Source organism: Balaenoptera acutorostrata, chromosome 2 (genome assembly GCF_949987535.1).
Source record: "Balaenoptera acutorostrata chromosome 2, mBalAcu1.1, whole genome shotgun sequence".
Classification (NCBI taxonomy): Eukaryota; Metazoa; Chordata; class Mammalia; order Artiodactyla; family Balaenopteridae; genus Balaenoptera; species Balaenoptera acutorostrata.
Genome location: NC_080065.1, coordinates 172,738,270 through 172,754,729, shown reverse-complemented (window position 1 = coordinate 172,754,729; position 16,460 = coordinate 172,738,270). Strand labels below are relative to the sequence as shown.

General features: G+C 44.6%; 1 protein-coding gene across 7 annotated transcripts in view; it reads right to left on the bottom strand.

The window, feature by feature from the left end:
* Positions 1-16,369, bottom strand: part of SUGP2 (SURP and G-patch domain containing 2) — a 36,919-nt gene extending 20,550 nt beyond the window's left edge. For 5 of the 7 annotated variants that reach the window (XM_057540292.1, XM_057540293.1, XM_057540291.1 and 2 more), the window contains exons 1-3: positions 16,217-16,369; positions 14,638-14,769; positions 3,080-4,687 (exon numbers count right to left, since the gene is read on the bottom strand). In XM_057540292.1, the coding sequence (XP_057396275.1) occupies positions 3,080-4,687; positions 14,638-14,769; positions 16,217-16,247 (1,771 nt within the window). In that variant the 5' untranslated portion in view covers positions 16,248-16,369. Of the gene's footprint in view, positions 1-3,079; positions 4,688-14,637; positions 14,770-15,755; positions 15,777-16,164 lie in introns of those variants that run through there. The other 2 variants (XM_057540296.1, XM_057540297.1) reach the window with 2 other exon arrangements.
* Between the last annotated feature and the right edge of the window lie 91 nt (positions 16,370-16,460).

Here is a 16,460-nt window from a genome sequence, read left to right as displayed (position 1 = left end):
CTGGAGTACATGGGGCCTGGGAAGACCAGGACAGAATTGAAGGCTTAGGATGGAGCCTAAGCAGGCACCTGGAACTGAAATCCTCGTTCACGACAGACCAACATTGAAAAGAGGAAAGGGGCCTGTTATTCTCGAAACCAATATGCAAAATATCCTCTCAAAAGCTATAACAGCATAATCACTAGGAGAGAAATAGTCACAAACTTACGATGACTGTACAGAGCAATATATATACATATTCTATAGGAGAAAATGGTGTGTAGCAACTCCATACCACTTTTTGCATACATCTTAACTTGAATGTTCACAATATTAAGGGGAGAACAAAAGACATAAAATGTATCTAGGTATAAAATATGTAAAAAGTATATCTAAACTGTGAGTTGCAATACGAAAAAAAGGAAAAGAGATACATAAATACAGACACACAGAAAAAAATTAGAAGGAAATATACCAGAAAGTTAACAGAGGTTATCTATGGGTGGTAGATTTATCAGGGATTTCACTTTTTGTGTTTGCTTTATCTATAAAAGTTAAACACACGGGCTTCCCTGGTGGCGCAGTGGTTGAGAATTTGCCTGCCAATGCAGGGGACACGGGTTCGAGCCCTGGTCTGGGAAGATCCCACATGCCGCGGAGCAACTAAGCCCGTGAGCCACAACTACTGAGCTTGCATGTCTGGAGCCTGTGCTCCGCAACGAGAGGCCGCGACAGTGAAAGGCCCGTGCACCGTGATGAAGAGTGGCCCCCGCTTGCCGCAACTAGAGAAAGCCCTTGCATAGAAACGAAGACCCAACACAGCCAAATAAATAAATAAATAAATAAGCCAGAGCTCTTAAATAAATAAAAAAAAAAAAAAAAAAAAAAAGTTAAACACACATGTGTTTTGTAATCATAAAACATATACATAAATTTACAAAGAAAAATTTCCCAATTAAAAAAGTCAGTAGTTCCAAGGTAGGTGTTCACAGAAAATATCTGCTGAATGTACGAAAAGAAAACATTTCTTAAAGTGTGAATTTCCTCCAAGAACTTGTAATTTACAATGCCACCAGCAACGCAGAAGAGCATTATGTCCTTAAACACTAAGATTGTTTAGTTTTCTGATATTTGCTAGTTTTAATAGCACAGATGGTCTATTTGTTCATTCATTCAATAAAAATCACCCCTGAACTGGAGAGGTTTTCCAGTTTGTTCTGTGGAATGGTATTTTAAACATCAATGTGAGTTCTTAACACAGGATGAGTCAATCCTTCAATTGTCATGTCATTTCCCCTCTGAAATTACTTTCCCTTTTTTTGTTGTTGGCTCTTACTTTATAGAACTGCTAGTTTTATATGATTTTACAAAAGAATAAGATATTCAAAGTCAGAAGCTTTCAAAGACAATGAAATTTGTGCATCACTGCAACCATCTCTAGAGAAGATGACCCATAGTAAGGGCCAGAAAGTGGGTCCTACTTTTGGCCCAGCAATCATTCTGTGAATATCTCCTTTAAGGGAGGATTCAAAAACATTTTTAACGAAAATAATAGCAATAATAAATGCAACCAAAGATGTCATCCCAGCATTTCTAACAGTACTGAAGTAATGGCAGGGCAGCGCCCCATAAGGCGTGGGCGCTGGTGCTGTCTACCTGCTGACCGGAAAAGGAGCCAATGCTTTGCAGATGCCAATCTCATGGGAACCGAGCTCTGCTCAGCCTCAGAAGCCTCTAGTAAAAGGCACTATGAGTCCAACATCAAGGGAGAGGTGAGGTAAATTTACATTTAGTCATGATGCTGCAAATGCCGCAGAAACACAGAAAAGAGCCTTTGATAATCCTGTGAAAGAGCAGATTGTAGTGTTTTCAGTACAGCAAGACTGCAGCTACAGGCATGCCTGCATAGCAGCACAACCAGGGGACGGTGGCAGGCAACTTTAGGTTATGGGGGACTTTTTTGTCCTTCTTACGGTTCTTCAGTATTGCTGTTATACTGACTTTCCACCCCACTACTTTGGGGGATGTGGGGAGGAGAGGTCCTGCTTCAGCCCTGAGCCCACTACTGGAAGGCTGTCTCTCTGGGAGTAGGTGTGCCCGCCCATCCATGGAGCGACCTACCCAGTGCCTGTTGCAGTCAGGGCTCCACGAGGGTGGAGAGGATTGAAGAGACTCAGGGACAAATGAGACTTCCCAACTTGGCTGGGGCAATGGAAGCTGAAAACTGTATCAGAGGGAAAGGGGACTTCCTAAATAGCCACATGGCCACTATGTGTGCTCATGACATCTGGGATGTCTGGGTTGTGAGAACGTCCATCCTGAGAGCAAAGGGGGAGGGACAAGGGACCCCAAACAGCCAGTCATTTCTATTTCTATTACCTTCTTCTAGGTCTTTCCCCTCCCCAGTAAGCCAACTCGTTAACTGCAGGTTACCAGGTATACCTAAGTGATCTCTCAACCTTTAGCCAGTCTAGAAAAGCGAGCAGGTGAAAAGGTGCCTCCACCACGCATCCCTCAAAACAGCTCAAACATGGCCTTCCCGACTCCCCAGGCTGAGCTGAGCTGGGGCCTCTCCTATAGCCCCCTTAATCCCAGCAAAGGAGGGGCTGGGTTTTGTGATTTCTTTCCCTTAGAAGCCTGGGGAATTCTTAAGAGACTGTGCCCAGCATTTACTCTCCCTTCTAGTAATAAGTTGGCGGGGGCGGGGGTAGAGAAGGGGTGCTGTTGGAACAAGGCTTCTTAAAACTTGGCTGCAAGATGACACAAACACCCCAGAAAGTGCAACATTGTGTACAAACATATATGCATTTTCCCTGGCAAGGACCACAGCTTTTCATCAGATTCCCAAAGGAGTCCATGACCCAGAAAGTCTAAGGACTTCTGTAACAGACAGAAGATTCCTAACGCATGCTTACATGCTTACAGAATGAATGGCAGGCATGTACACTGGTCATTGTGAGTTTACTACTAAAATTCTGATTTGTTTCCAACTGGCTAAAGGAGTTTTATGTACAAATATCAAAGAGAATGAGAGACATTACAAGAAAACATGAAAAGCAAGCAAATCGCAACAAATAGAAACTTTTGCTGCTTTCCTTACCATCACTCAGACCACTCAGAGCCTTAGCCTGAATTTCAGGTTTGGTAGGAGGAACCGTTTTCTCCTGATCTCGGGTTGGCTCGGGTTCGGCTTTCTTGACCTGGAGTGGACACCCACTGCTGACCAGCCAGGCCTTCAGGTGATCGATGTACTCTCTCCCAAACAGAGTAGAGTCCTCGAAGTTTGGAAATGCGGCAGGAGAGGGAGCTATATCTTGGAGGCCGACGGCTTCTAAGATTTTCTCTTGCCGGAAAGAAGAGGCCAAGGAGAACGTCTGTCCCAAAAGAGCTAGAGACTTCCGGCAGAGAGAATTGGTGGTCTCCAGGGCAATAGCCAAGTCCAGGGGGTTACTGAGGGTCTTCATCTTGACACTCAGCTCGTAGGCATTGCAGGCCATGAGCAGGGGTGTGACACTCTTCAGCAGCCGGTCTTGTAGCCTCATTATGTATTTATCAAAGGGCTTTATGATTTCAAAAAAGCAATTTTTGGTCTTCACAGCACCTTTGTCTAAAAGCATGTTTAAAAACTCGTTATCAACTCTGGGTGTTTTCAAAGCAGAGTGCTTTAAAAATTTGATAGTAAAAAAGCAAAAATCTCTGTGCTCTGGTTTTAAGGAGCATTTGAATGAGGCGAGCATTTTAGCACAGGTTTCGGTTTCAAGTTCAAAGAGAGTCTGGAAAAGCTGGGAAAATTTAACATCATCTTTTATGGCGTGGAATCCTGCCCATTTGATTATTTCTATCCCAAACCTTGAAAAAACATCAGACTTATCTATCAGGTCGAAGCTCATCTTTCTTCTGGGGAGCCGAATATCCTTCAGATTAAGCCCCAAAGGGATCTTCTGAGTGGGGAATTGGACATCTTCCGTCCCTGGGTTTGTCCCCAGGGTCAGATCAGGACTTGGGGTGGTTTTCTGAATTTGGTTAGTGCCCTGAGTTTTGGGAGTGATACAACTTATAGTGGGTACCTTTTTTGTGCTCACATTTCTCAGCATGACAAGTTTCCCGACCCCCCCTTTAGGCGTGAGCAGGCCTTGAGTCTCCCCCTTTCCTAGGAGGGCACCCTCCTGGTCAACGATGTTTAGACCTCGGCCTCTGCCCTGGACTTGGCTGCTGCCCCGGAGCACAGTGTCTGCCTCTCCTGGACGGTCCACGTCGTAATCCCGACTCTCTTTCTCCAAACACTCTTTTTCAATCAGCCTGGAGGAGCCAAAGTCCCCCAGTAATGCAGAAGGACCAAAACTATACTCCTGTGACCAGGAGGATTCTTGAGAAACTGAATGGCCAAAGTCTTGTTCCCAAGAGCCACGGAGTGCAAATTTCCAGTCCTGAGAACGGAAATGTCCCAATTTCCGGTGGCCGAAGACCTGGTCTCGGGAGTCAGGGTGGGAAAATTCCAGGTCCCGACCACATTCTTTGTGAAAGTAGCTGTCGTCACTTACAGAAGGGTTGCTTGATCTGAAGGAAGGTCCTGGAAATATATCACCTCTCAGGCCTTCTCTCCCAGTGTCTCGAGGATGAGCTACAGATCCGCCCAGAGTGTATCTGCTGTTGCTATGAATGTCATCATACATATCTGCTCTGGCTCTTGGGACTGTCCTTAGAAGATCTGAAATAAACAATCCAAAAAGAAACACAAAGGTACTTTAGACCACAGGTTGCAAACGGATAATCCACAGACCACCAGCCAGCAGGGGTGCTTTATCAGTCAGGGTGCATTTTAGAAGCTCATATTTGTTGCCAACATTGAAAACGTGTGTGGTTTCACTTAAAAATAGATTTACTACTTATAAAAACAGAAGACCTCCAAGTACTGGGCCTGCATTTGCCCTTACGACAGTCCATCGAGGCTGGGCAGCAGTGCCTCTCACTCATTCAGATCTCCTGCCCTGGCTCTGTTTTACAAGCCCTCTTTTAGATTCAGGGAAGGGTATTTGGTCCCCAAATAACCTGGGCTTCTTTACTGCGACCAGAACACCTGTGTATTTCTACTTCTATCACACAGCAGATGGGTTTTCTAGAGGATGCCTGCTTCCCCTGCTTCCTATGAGGAACTCATGGCCCACAGTGCCACTGAGGCAGGAGCCATATCTGACACTGCACCCACCACAGCTGGCTGGGCCTTGGCTGAGCATCTGACCCAAAGTTGGCTGACAGGCTCCCTCAGAAAGGTCCGTTAGGCCAACCAATACCTGAAAAAACAGAGACTGAAGCAGATAGGAGGGAAGGCAGAAGCTAAACAAGCCACAACAACAGAGGCCAGCCACAATGGAAACTAAACACTGTGTACTTTTGTCCTCCTCTGTGGAGAAATGAGAAAAATAGGAAACTATGTTTGCATTTGCTCATTTGTGCATAAAGAAACTGTAAGGGAAATTCCCTGGAGATGTAGTGGTTAGGACTCCACGCTTTCACTGCTGAGGACCTAGGTTTAAACCCTGGTGGGGAACTAATATCCCATAAGAAGTGTGGCACGGCCAAAAAAAGAAAAAAAAGATGAAACTGTAAGAAGCAAGCAATAGAAGTGAACTATGGGCATATGGGAACAGTGGGCCTCAGGGAGACTGCACAGAGTGCCTTTCTTTCTTTCTAGCTTTTGAATCAGAATCTATTACCTAGTCAAAAAGTCAAATGTAAGAAAAGGGAGAGAGAGATGCCAGGAAGTAGTGATGGGCCAAGAGGGCACAGGAAGCCAGGGCTTTGTATAAATCCAAGTTTATTTGTCCAACCAGTACTTTCTAAGCACCTACTGCATGTTGGCACTCTTATAGGCCCTGAAGTTACAACAGGGAAAGGAGATAGCAAAGACCCCACTTTCCTGGACCTGTCAGTTGAGGGAGCCAAACATAAAAAGTCCTTGAGGTGTAAGGAAGTGCTAATAAGAAATAAACAGGCAGGAAGATGAGGAGGGAAGGACATTTTTAGACAGGCTGGTCAAGGTGGGCAGCTCTGAAACAATGTGTCTGAGTAGCAGAGACCTGTTGTGGGGGTCAGAACGGGCAGTTATGGGGAAAGCCTACCAGGCAGAGGGAGTGTGAGGACAAAGCCCTGAGGTACGACGAGGAGGGGACAAATGTGGCCAGAATGGAACAGAGGGAAGGAGGGGCAAAGTGGTAAGAAGGCAGAACCTAAACTCTGCTGCACACTGAAGTCCCTGGGGCATCCTGACTTAATTAACCAGAATGAGGCGTGACCTGGGCATTAGGGTTTTTAAAAAGCCCCCAAGGGCTTCCCTGGTGGCGCAGTGGTTGAGAATCTGCCTGCCAATGCAGGGGACACGGGTTCGAGCCCTGGTCTGGGAAGATCCCACATGCCACGGAGCAACTGGGCCCGTGAGCCACAATTACTGAGCCTGCGCGTCTGGAGCCTGTGCTCCGCAACAAGAGAGGCCGCGATGGTGAGAGGCCCACGCACCGCGATGAAGAGTGGTCCCCACTTGCCGCAACTAGAGAAAGCCCTCGCACAGAAACGAAGACTCAACACAGTCATAAATAAATAAATAAATAAATAAATAAATAAATAAATAAAAGAACGTGAATTTCTAAAAAAAAAAAGCTCCCAAATGATTCTAATGTGCAGCAAAATTAGGGGACTATTATGACAGGAGATGCAAACAGAACGGGGTGGGTACCAGATCAAGCCAGGCCCTTGACGGGACTCTGGGGTTTACTATGAATGAGACAGAAAGCCATGGGGGTGGAGGGTGAGGGAGGGTTGGAGCAGAGGGACGACCTCACTGGCTGCTGTGTGGGGAATAGACCACAAGGGACAAGAGTGGATGTGGATGTTCCAGCAAGGAGTCCATCAAGAGAATCCAGAGGTCGATTAACCAAGATGGCGGAGTAGAAGGACGTGCTCTCACTCCCTCTTGCGAGAGCACCAGAATCACAACTGGCTGCTGGACAATCATTGACAGGAAGACCCTGGACTTCACCAAGGAGGACACCCCACGTCCAAGGACAGAGGAGAAGCCACAGTGAGACGGTAGGAGGGGCGCAATCAGAGTAAAATCAAATCCCATAACTGCTGGGTGGGTGACTCACAGACTGGCGAACACTTATACCACAGAAGTCCACCCACTGGAGTGAAGGTTCTGAGCCCCACCTCAGGCTTCCCAACCTGGGGGTCCGGCAAAGGGAGGAGGAATTCCTAGAGAATCAGACTTTGAAGTCTAGTGGGAATTGATTGCAGGACTGTGACAGGACTGGGGGAAACAGAGACCCCACTCTTGGAGGGCACACACAAAGTAATGTGTGCATCGGGACCCAGGGGAAGGAGCAGTGACCCTGGGGGAGACTGAACCAGACGTACCTGCTGGTGTTGGGGGGTCTCCTGCAGAGGCGAGTGGTGGCTCTGTTTCACCGTGGGGATAAGGACACTGGCAGCAGAGGTCCTGGGAAGTTCTCCTTGGCGTGAGCCCTCCCAGAGTCTGCCATTAACCCCACTAAAGAGCACGGGTAGGCTCCAGTGTTGGGTTGCCTCAGGCAAAACAACCAACAGGGAGGGAACCCAGCCCCACCCATCAACAGTCAAGTGGATTAAGGTTTTACTGGGCTCTGATCGCCACAGCAACAGGGAGGGAACCCAGCCCCACCCATCAACAGTCAAGTGGATTAAGGTTTTACTGAGCTCTGACCGCCACAGCAACAGTCAGCTCTACCCACCACCAGAGCCTCCCATCAAGCCTCTTAGATAGCCTCAACCACCAGAGGGCAGACAACAGAAGCAAGAAAAACTACAATCCTGCAGCCTGTGGACCAAAAACCACAGTTACAGAAAGACAGAGAAGATGAAAAGGCAGAGGGCTATGTACCAGATGAAGGAACAAGAAAAAACCCCAGAAAAACAACTAAATGAAGTGGAGATAGGCAACCTTCCAGAAAAAGAATTCAGAATAATGATGGTGAAGATGATCCAGGACCTCGGAATAAGAATGGAGGCAAAGATTGAGAAGATGCAAGAAATGATTAACAAAGACCTAGAAGAATTAAAGAACAAACAAACAGAGATGACCAATACAATAACTGAAATGAAAACTACACTAGAAGGAATCAATAGCAGAATAACTGAGGCAGAAGAACGGATAAGTGACCTGGAAGACAGAATGGTGGAATTCACTGCTGCGGAACAGACTAAAGAAAAAAGAATAAAAAGAAATGAAGACAGCCTAAGAGACCTCTGGGACAACATTAAACGCAACAACATTCGCATTATAGGGGTCCCAGAAGGAGAAGAGAGAGAGAAAGGACCAGAGAAAATATTTGAAGAGATTATAATCGAAAACTTCCCTAACATGGGAAAGGAAATAGCCACCCAAGTCCAGGAAGCGCAGAGAGTCCCATACAGAATAAACCCAAGGAGAAACACGCCGAGACACATAGTAATCAAAGTGGCAAAAATTAAAGACAAAGAAAAATTATTGAAAGCAGCAAGGGAAAAACGACAAATAACATACAAGGGAACCCCCATAAGGTTAACAGCTGATTTCTCAGCAGAAACTCTGCAAGCCAGAAGGGAGTGGCATGAAATACTTAAAGTGATGAAAGGGAAGAACCTACAACCAAGATTACTCTACCCAGCAAGGATCTCATTTAGATTTGATGGAGAAATCAAAAGCTTTACAGACAAGCAAAAGCTAAGAGAATTCAGCACCACCAAACCAGCTCTACAACAAATGCTAAAGGAACTTCTCTAAGTGGGAAACACAAGAGAAGAAAAGGACCTACAAAAACAAACCCAAAACAATTACGAAAATGGTCATAGGAACATACATATCGATAATTACCTTAAACGTGAATGGATTAAATGCCCCAACCAAAAGACATAGACTGGCTGAATGGATACAAAAACAAGACCCATATATATGCTGTCTACAAGAGACCCACTTCAGACCTAGGGACACATACAGACTGAAAGTGAGGGGATGGAAAAAGATATTCCATGCAAATGGAAATCAAAAGAAAGCTGGAGTAGCTATACTCATATCAGATAAAATAGACTTTAAAATAAAGAATGTTACAAGAGACAAGGAAGGACACTACATAATGATCCAGGGATCAATCCAAGAAGAAGATATAACAATTATAAATATATATGCACCCAACATAGGAGCACCTCAATACATAAGGCAACTGCTAACAGCTATAAAAGAGGAAATCGACAGTAACACAATAATAGTGGGGGACTTTAACACCTCACTTACACCAATGGACAGATCATCCAAAATGAAAATAAATAAGGAAACAGAAGCTTTAAATGACACAATAGACCAGATAGATTTAATTGATATATATAGGACATTCCATCCAAAAACGGCAGATTACACGTTCTTCTCAAGTGCACACGGAACATTCTCCAGGATAGATCACATCTTGGGTCACAAATCAAGCCTCAGTAAATTTAAGAAAATTGAAATCATATCAAGCATCTTTTCTGACCACAACGCTATGAGATTAGAAATGAATCACAGGGAAAAAAATGTAAAAAAGACAAACACATGGAGGCTAAACAATACGTTACTAAATAACCAAGAGATCACTGAAGGAATCAAACAGGAAATAAAAAAATACCTAGAGACAAATGACAATGAAAACACGACGACCCAAAACCTATGGGATGCAGCAAAAGCGGTTCTAAGAGGGAAGTTTATAGCTATACAAGCCTACCTAAAGAAACAAGAAAAATCTCAAGTAAACAATCTAACTTTACACCTAAAGAAACTAGAGAAAGAAGAACAAACAAAACCCAAAGTTAGCAGAAGGAAAGAAATCATAAAGATCAGAGCAGAAATAAATGAAATAGAAACAAAGAAAACAATAGCAAAGATCAATAAAACTAAAAGTTGGTTCTTTGAGAAGATAAACAAAATTGATAAGCCATTAGCCAGACTCATCAAGAAAAAGAGGGAGAGGACTCAAATCAATAAAATCAGAAATGAAAAAGGAGAAGTTACAACAGACACCGCAGAAATACAAAACATCCTAAGAGACTACTACAAGCAACTTTATGCCAATAAAATGGACAACCTGGAAGAAATGGACAAATTCTTAGAAAGGTATAACCTTCCAAGACTGAATCAGGAAGAAACAGAAAATATCAACAGACCAATCACAAGTAATGAAATTGAAACTGTGATTAAAAATCTTCCAACAAACAAAAGTCCAGGACCAGATGGCTTCACAGGTGAATTCTATCAAACATTTAGAGAAGAGCTAACACCCATCCTTCTCAAACTCTTCCAAAAAATTGCAGAGGAAGGAACTCTCCCAAACTCATTCTATGAGGCCACAATCACCCTGATACCAAAACCAGACAAAGACACTACAAAAAAAGAAAATTACAGACCAATATCACTGATGAATATAGATGCAAAAATCCTCAACAAAATACTAGCAAACAGAATCCAACAACACATTAAAAGGATCATACACCACGATCAAGTGGGATTTATCCCAGGGATGCAAGGATTCTTCAATATACGCAAATCAATCAATGTGATACACCATATTAACACACTGAAGAATAAAAACCATATGATCATCTCAATAGATGCAGAAAAAGCTTTTGACAAAATTCAACACCCATTTATGATAAAAACTCTCCAGAAAGTGGGCATAGAGGGAACCTACCTCAACATAATAAAGGCCATATATGACAAACCCACAGCAAACATCATTCTCAATGGTGAAAAACTGAAAGCATTTCCTCTAAGATCAGGAACGAGACAAGGATGTCCACTCTCACCACTATTATTCAACATAGTTCTGGAAGTCCTAGCCACGGCAATCAGAGAAGAAAAAGAAATAAAAGGAATACAAATTGGAAAAGAAGAAGTAAAACTGTCACTGTTTGCGGATGACATGATACTATACATAGAGAATCCTAAAACTGCCACCAGAAAACTGCTAGAGCTAATTAATGAATATGGTAAAGTTGCAGGTTACAAAATTAATGCACAGAAATCTCTTGCATTCCTATACACTAATGATGAAAAATCTGAAAGAGAAATTATGGAAACACTCCCATTTACCATTGCAACAAAAAGAATAAAATACCTAGGAATAAACCTACCTAGGGAGACAAAAGACCTGTATGCAGAAAACTATAAGACACTGATGAAAGAAATTAAAGATGATACCAACAGATGGAGAGATATACCATGTTCTTGGATTGGAAGAATCAACATTGTGAAAATGAGTATACTACCCAAAGCAATCTACAGATTCAATGCAATCCCTATCAAATTACCAATGGCATTTTTTACGGAGCTAGAACAAATCATCTTAAAATTTGTATGGAGACACAAAAGACCCCGAATAGCCAAAGCAGTCTTGAGGCAAAAAAATGGAGCTGGAGGAATCAGACTCCCTGACTTCAGACTATACTACAAAGCTACAGTAATCAAGACAATATGGTACTGGCACAAAAACAGAAACATAGATCAATGGAACAAGATAGAAAGCCCAGAGATTAACCCACGCACCTATGGTCAACTAATCTATGACAAAGGAGGCAAAGATATACAATGGAGAAAAGACAGTCTCTTCAATAAGTGGTGCTGGGAAAACTGGACAGCCACATGTAAAAGAATGAAATTAGAATACTCCCTAACACCATACACAAAAATAAACTCAAAATGGATTAGAGACCTAAATATAAGACTGGACACTATAAAACTCTTAGAGGAAAACATAGGAAGAACACTCTTTGACATAAATCACAGCAAGATCTTTTTCGATCCACCTCCTAGAGTAATGGAAATAAAAACAAAAATAAACAAGTGGGACCTAATGAAACTTCAAAGCTTTTGCACAGCAAAGGAAACCATAAACAAGACGAAAAGACAACCCTCAGAATGGGAGAAAATATTTGCAAATGAATCAACGGACAAAGGATTAATCTCCAAAATATATAAACAGCTCATTCAGCTCAATATCAAAGAAACAAACACCCCAATCCAAAAATGGGCAGAAGACCTAAATAGACATTTCTCCAAAGAAGACATACAGACGGCCACGAAGCACATGAAAAGATGCTCAACATCACTAATTATTAGAGAAATGCAAATCAAAACTACAATGAGGTATCACCTCACTCCTGTTAGAATGGGCATCATCAGAAAATCTACAAACAACAAATGCTGGAGAGGGTGTGGAGAAAAGGGAACCCTCTTGCACTGTTGGTGGGAATGTAAATTGATACAGCCACTATGGAGAACAATATGGAGGTTCCTTAAAAAACTAAAAATAGAATTACCATATGACCCAGCAATCCCACTACTGGGCATATACCCAGAGAAAACCGTAATTCAAAAAGACACGTGCACCCGAATGTTCATTGCAGCACTATTTACAATAGCCAGGACATGGAAGCAACCTAAATGCCCATCAACAGACGAATGGATAAAGAAGTTGTGGTACATATATACAATGGAATATTATTCAGCCATAAAAAGGAACGAAATTGAGTCATTTGTTGAGAAGTGGATGGATCTAGAGACTGTCATACAGAGTGAAGTAAGTCAGAAAGAGAAAAACAAATATCGTATGTTAATGCATGTATGTGGAACGTAGAAAAATGGTACAGATGAGCCAGTTTGCAGGGCAGAAGTTGAGACACAGATGTAGAGAATGGACATATGGACACCAAGGGGGGAAAACTGCGATGAGGTGGGGATGGTGATGTGCTGAATTGGGCGATTGGGATTGACATGTATACACTGATGTGTATAAAACTGATGCCTAATAAGAACCTGCAGTATAAAAAAACAAACAAAACAACTAATACTAAACTTTCATTGGGTTATTTGTATGGAAATATGTTAATATAAATGTTTCAGACATTACATGAAATTTCTAAAAATCTTATATTTGTATTTGTATGGAAATATGTATGGAAATATGTTAATATAAATGTTTCAGACATTAAAAAAAAAAAAAAAAAAAAAAAAGAGAATCCAGACAGTGATGGTTACTGATGGCCTGGTGAGGGTGGCAGCACTAGAGGCAGAGCAGTGGCTGGATTCTATACAACAGGATCTTCCAATGACTTGGTTTACAAGGCATTGGAAAAGTGCAGAGTAGAGCACACGCACAGAGAAAGGCTGACCGATGGACCATGCAGCTCTGTGACAAAGAGATGGTTCCAGAATCATCTAGCACCCTACTGGGTTCACAGTCTCCCCTGCCCCCAACCTTTCCTGAGGGAACTTAAGATATGTAATAGTGTTTGAATCTCTAGATAAAGATAAACCAAGATTCAAATACCCATACATATACACACACGTTTATGTATATACACATGTATATGCACATACATATACACACATATATGTATATATATATAAAAACACATTAAGTATTCAGGATTCACATATGGCTAAAAGAATTAAAGGATGCACAAAACACCACAGATATGGTTACTGCTGAGGGGTAAGGAAACAGCAAAGAGGCTTTTTACATCCTATTCTTAACTACTTAATTCTTCCAATCTTTTGTAACAGGAATGGTTTTGTCTGCTACTCATTTTTGAAAACTCAGAATCTGGAGACAGCCTCTAAGCCTCAGTTTCTCCAGGTCCAAAGCACATAATAACAGTTATCCCTACCCCAAGCACTTAGGCTCATCCAGCCAACACTGAGGAAGCCTCCTCTACACCTCGGCTGGCTCAAGGGCTTGTGCAGCAGCAAACAGCACAGGCCCAAAGGAGGCCTGGAGGAGGCCAGCGCATGGCAGAGGAGCAAGTTCACAGTGCAAAATCAATCTCCAGGCCTACTAGAGCCTCCTGGGGGAAGGCACCTGTGAGCTGGGTCTTAGTGCCTGAGGGAATTAACCATGCAGAGCTGGGATGAGGGAGTCAAAACACAGAGAGGCAAACAGTATAACTGAAACAACAGGCCCAAAGCAGGGGATGAGGGCTAGGAGCCTCGTGTGCTGTGAAGGACCTCCAAGTTGTCCTGCAATCTGTGTGGGCACCATTTTTAATTCTGCTGGCATAATGTTTCAAAACTTTGCAAAAGGAATGTTTTCAGGCAGGGCCTACGTTCAGCAGCTCCACAGGACCCCCAGGCCCTCCTGTCTCGCACATACCAGTCACCTGTCTGCTCCTGCACTTGTCTGAGGATGTAAACCCAAAATGGGGAGCCCTAAGAGTCCAAGCAGGGCCTTGGCCCAGCAAGGTTGGCATTAAGAGATCTGTGGGGAAAGCAGATTTGAGGAAATGAAGCCAGAAGCTGAAAGACCTTTCAGGAGGAGATTATTGCAATAATCCAGGTAAGAAATGATAAGAGCTCAAACCTGGGTAGCGATGGTGGGGATGGAGCCAGGAGGTTTATTTAAGAACCCTTCTTTAGGTGGGGGAAGGTGCCCAGGGAGAAGAACCTCGACATAATGACAATACCTCCTTCTACATAATGATGTGACATGACAGGTGGACCAAGAGAAAATTTTCTCTCCCCCTAACAAATAAGAAGGTAGGATCTGAAGAGTTGCAGGTCGGGGTCTTGTCCCAACCCTAAACACACGCTCCATCCCCCCCAAAAAAACAGGCACTTTAATTTACCTTGAGCTTTAAACTGAAGAGCTTCGCCTACAGCCTCACCACTGGGGTCCATATGATATCGGTTAGCCTTTTCCTGCAATACAGCATCAAAAGTCTCCTGCGCAATTCTCCTTGCTGCCATGTTTCTCTGACCTGTAGTGAGAAGGGGGAAACGAAAGACACTAAGAATGACAACTAATGCTCACAGAGCCTGATCTGTTTCACCTAATCTTCAAAGTAAGGAGGCAGTAATCCATAATCTGGCATGGTACTTCAGAGGGAGGCTGGATTATTTTAAGGGGAGCTCTGCCCTCATGAATCTCACAGGTGTGTACTGGCTGAGAAGGAGTTAAGACAAGCATGTTGATCTTGGACAATTTATTTTGCATCTCTGAGCCCATTTTCCCAGAGTCCCTTAAAAGAAGCTCTATAAAAGCAGTCCTACCTCCGGGGTTGCTGAAGGACTACATGAAGCAACACACATAACTGAACACAACAATGTAGGGCAGTAGGAGCATAACCCTTGCAAATGGTGGTTAGGAAAGATGTGATCTTTCCCATTTCTATTTTCACAGACATGGCGAAGAGGCTCTGAGAGCTAACTTCCCCTCTGAGAGAGGTGTCTCAACGAGTGAGTGGAGAAATCCCTAACCAGTGAGGATGACCTACTGACAGAGCTTATTCTGTGCCAGGTCCTGTTGCAGGGGAGGGACTCCCACAATCCCGTTTACTTCTTGCAAGAACCCAATAAAAAAGTGGGTCCTATTTTGAATGAAATTACACAAAAATGCAAAAGGGAGATTCAGGCTAAGTGACCCACCCAAGGTCAGCCAGCCCAGACTGAAACCTAGCAAACAGGGCACTGGAAGTGGGGACAAAGCCCTGAAGACTTAGTAGAAAAAGACTGAGAAGCAACACTGAGCAATCCAGTGGCAGTGTCCTTACCCACCAAGATATCCCTTCCATCTTGAAACCTCCCGCCTCAAAACCCAAGTCTGCCCCTGCCTTATAGTCATTTCTTATAACCATCACCCCCTTTTCCTATCCTTCAGCCCTTTTCCCGGGGCCCCCTTGTTCTCTACTACCGTAGGGCAGGGTCTCCTGGCCAAGTAGCCCGGGATCAATTCAAGTGACCTAACCTTTCCGTGCCTCCGCTTCCCCATCTATGGAATGGGCAGCTCATAATGGGGGTTGCTGTGGGCATGGAACCAGTTAAAAAATGGCAAACAGCCGGATTCAGCGCCCCGCCGCCGTTATCGCCCCACCAGAGGGGTCGCTCCCGGCTCAGGTTGAATGAATGAACGACCGAACGAATGAACCCCTTCGGGCGCGGCCTGCCTCCTACCGGCCTCCGAGGACTAAGAAAAGGGGGCGTCGGGCCCGGCAGGCCGCAGACAGCCCCCCAGGCCGACCCGGCCGCAACGCGGCCGCCGCGCAGCCAAGGGCCGAGCCCGCTGCGCCATCGTGGAGACCCGGGATTCCCGGAGTGCAGCCCAAAGCCCCCACCCCGGGGCCCATACGTCGACGACGCCCTGGCCCGGGCCTCACCCCGAGCCCACCGCGCGCAGAGCCGCCCCCGCCGCCGCCTCAGGTTCCTCACCCGCCGCCGCCACCGCGCGAGGCGGGGACATGCAAATGAGCCAACGGTCTCCGCAGCGCCGCGCCGCGCAGGCGCAGGCCGCCGCCGAGCCTTGATGCACAGGCGCAGGCAGCCGCCGCCAAACTCTCTTGCGCAGGCGCACAGCCCCGTCTTCAGGGCGGACACTCCTGAGGCAAAAAAATTTCTCTGCCTGGAGCGGCGGCAACGGGAACCGTCTGAAAAAGGAGACAGAGACGCCGCCGTC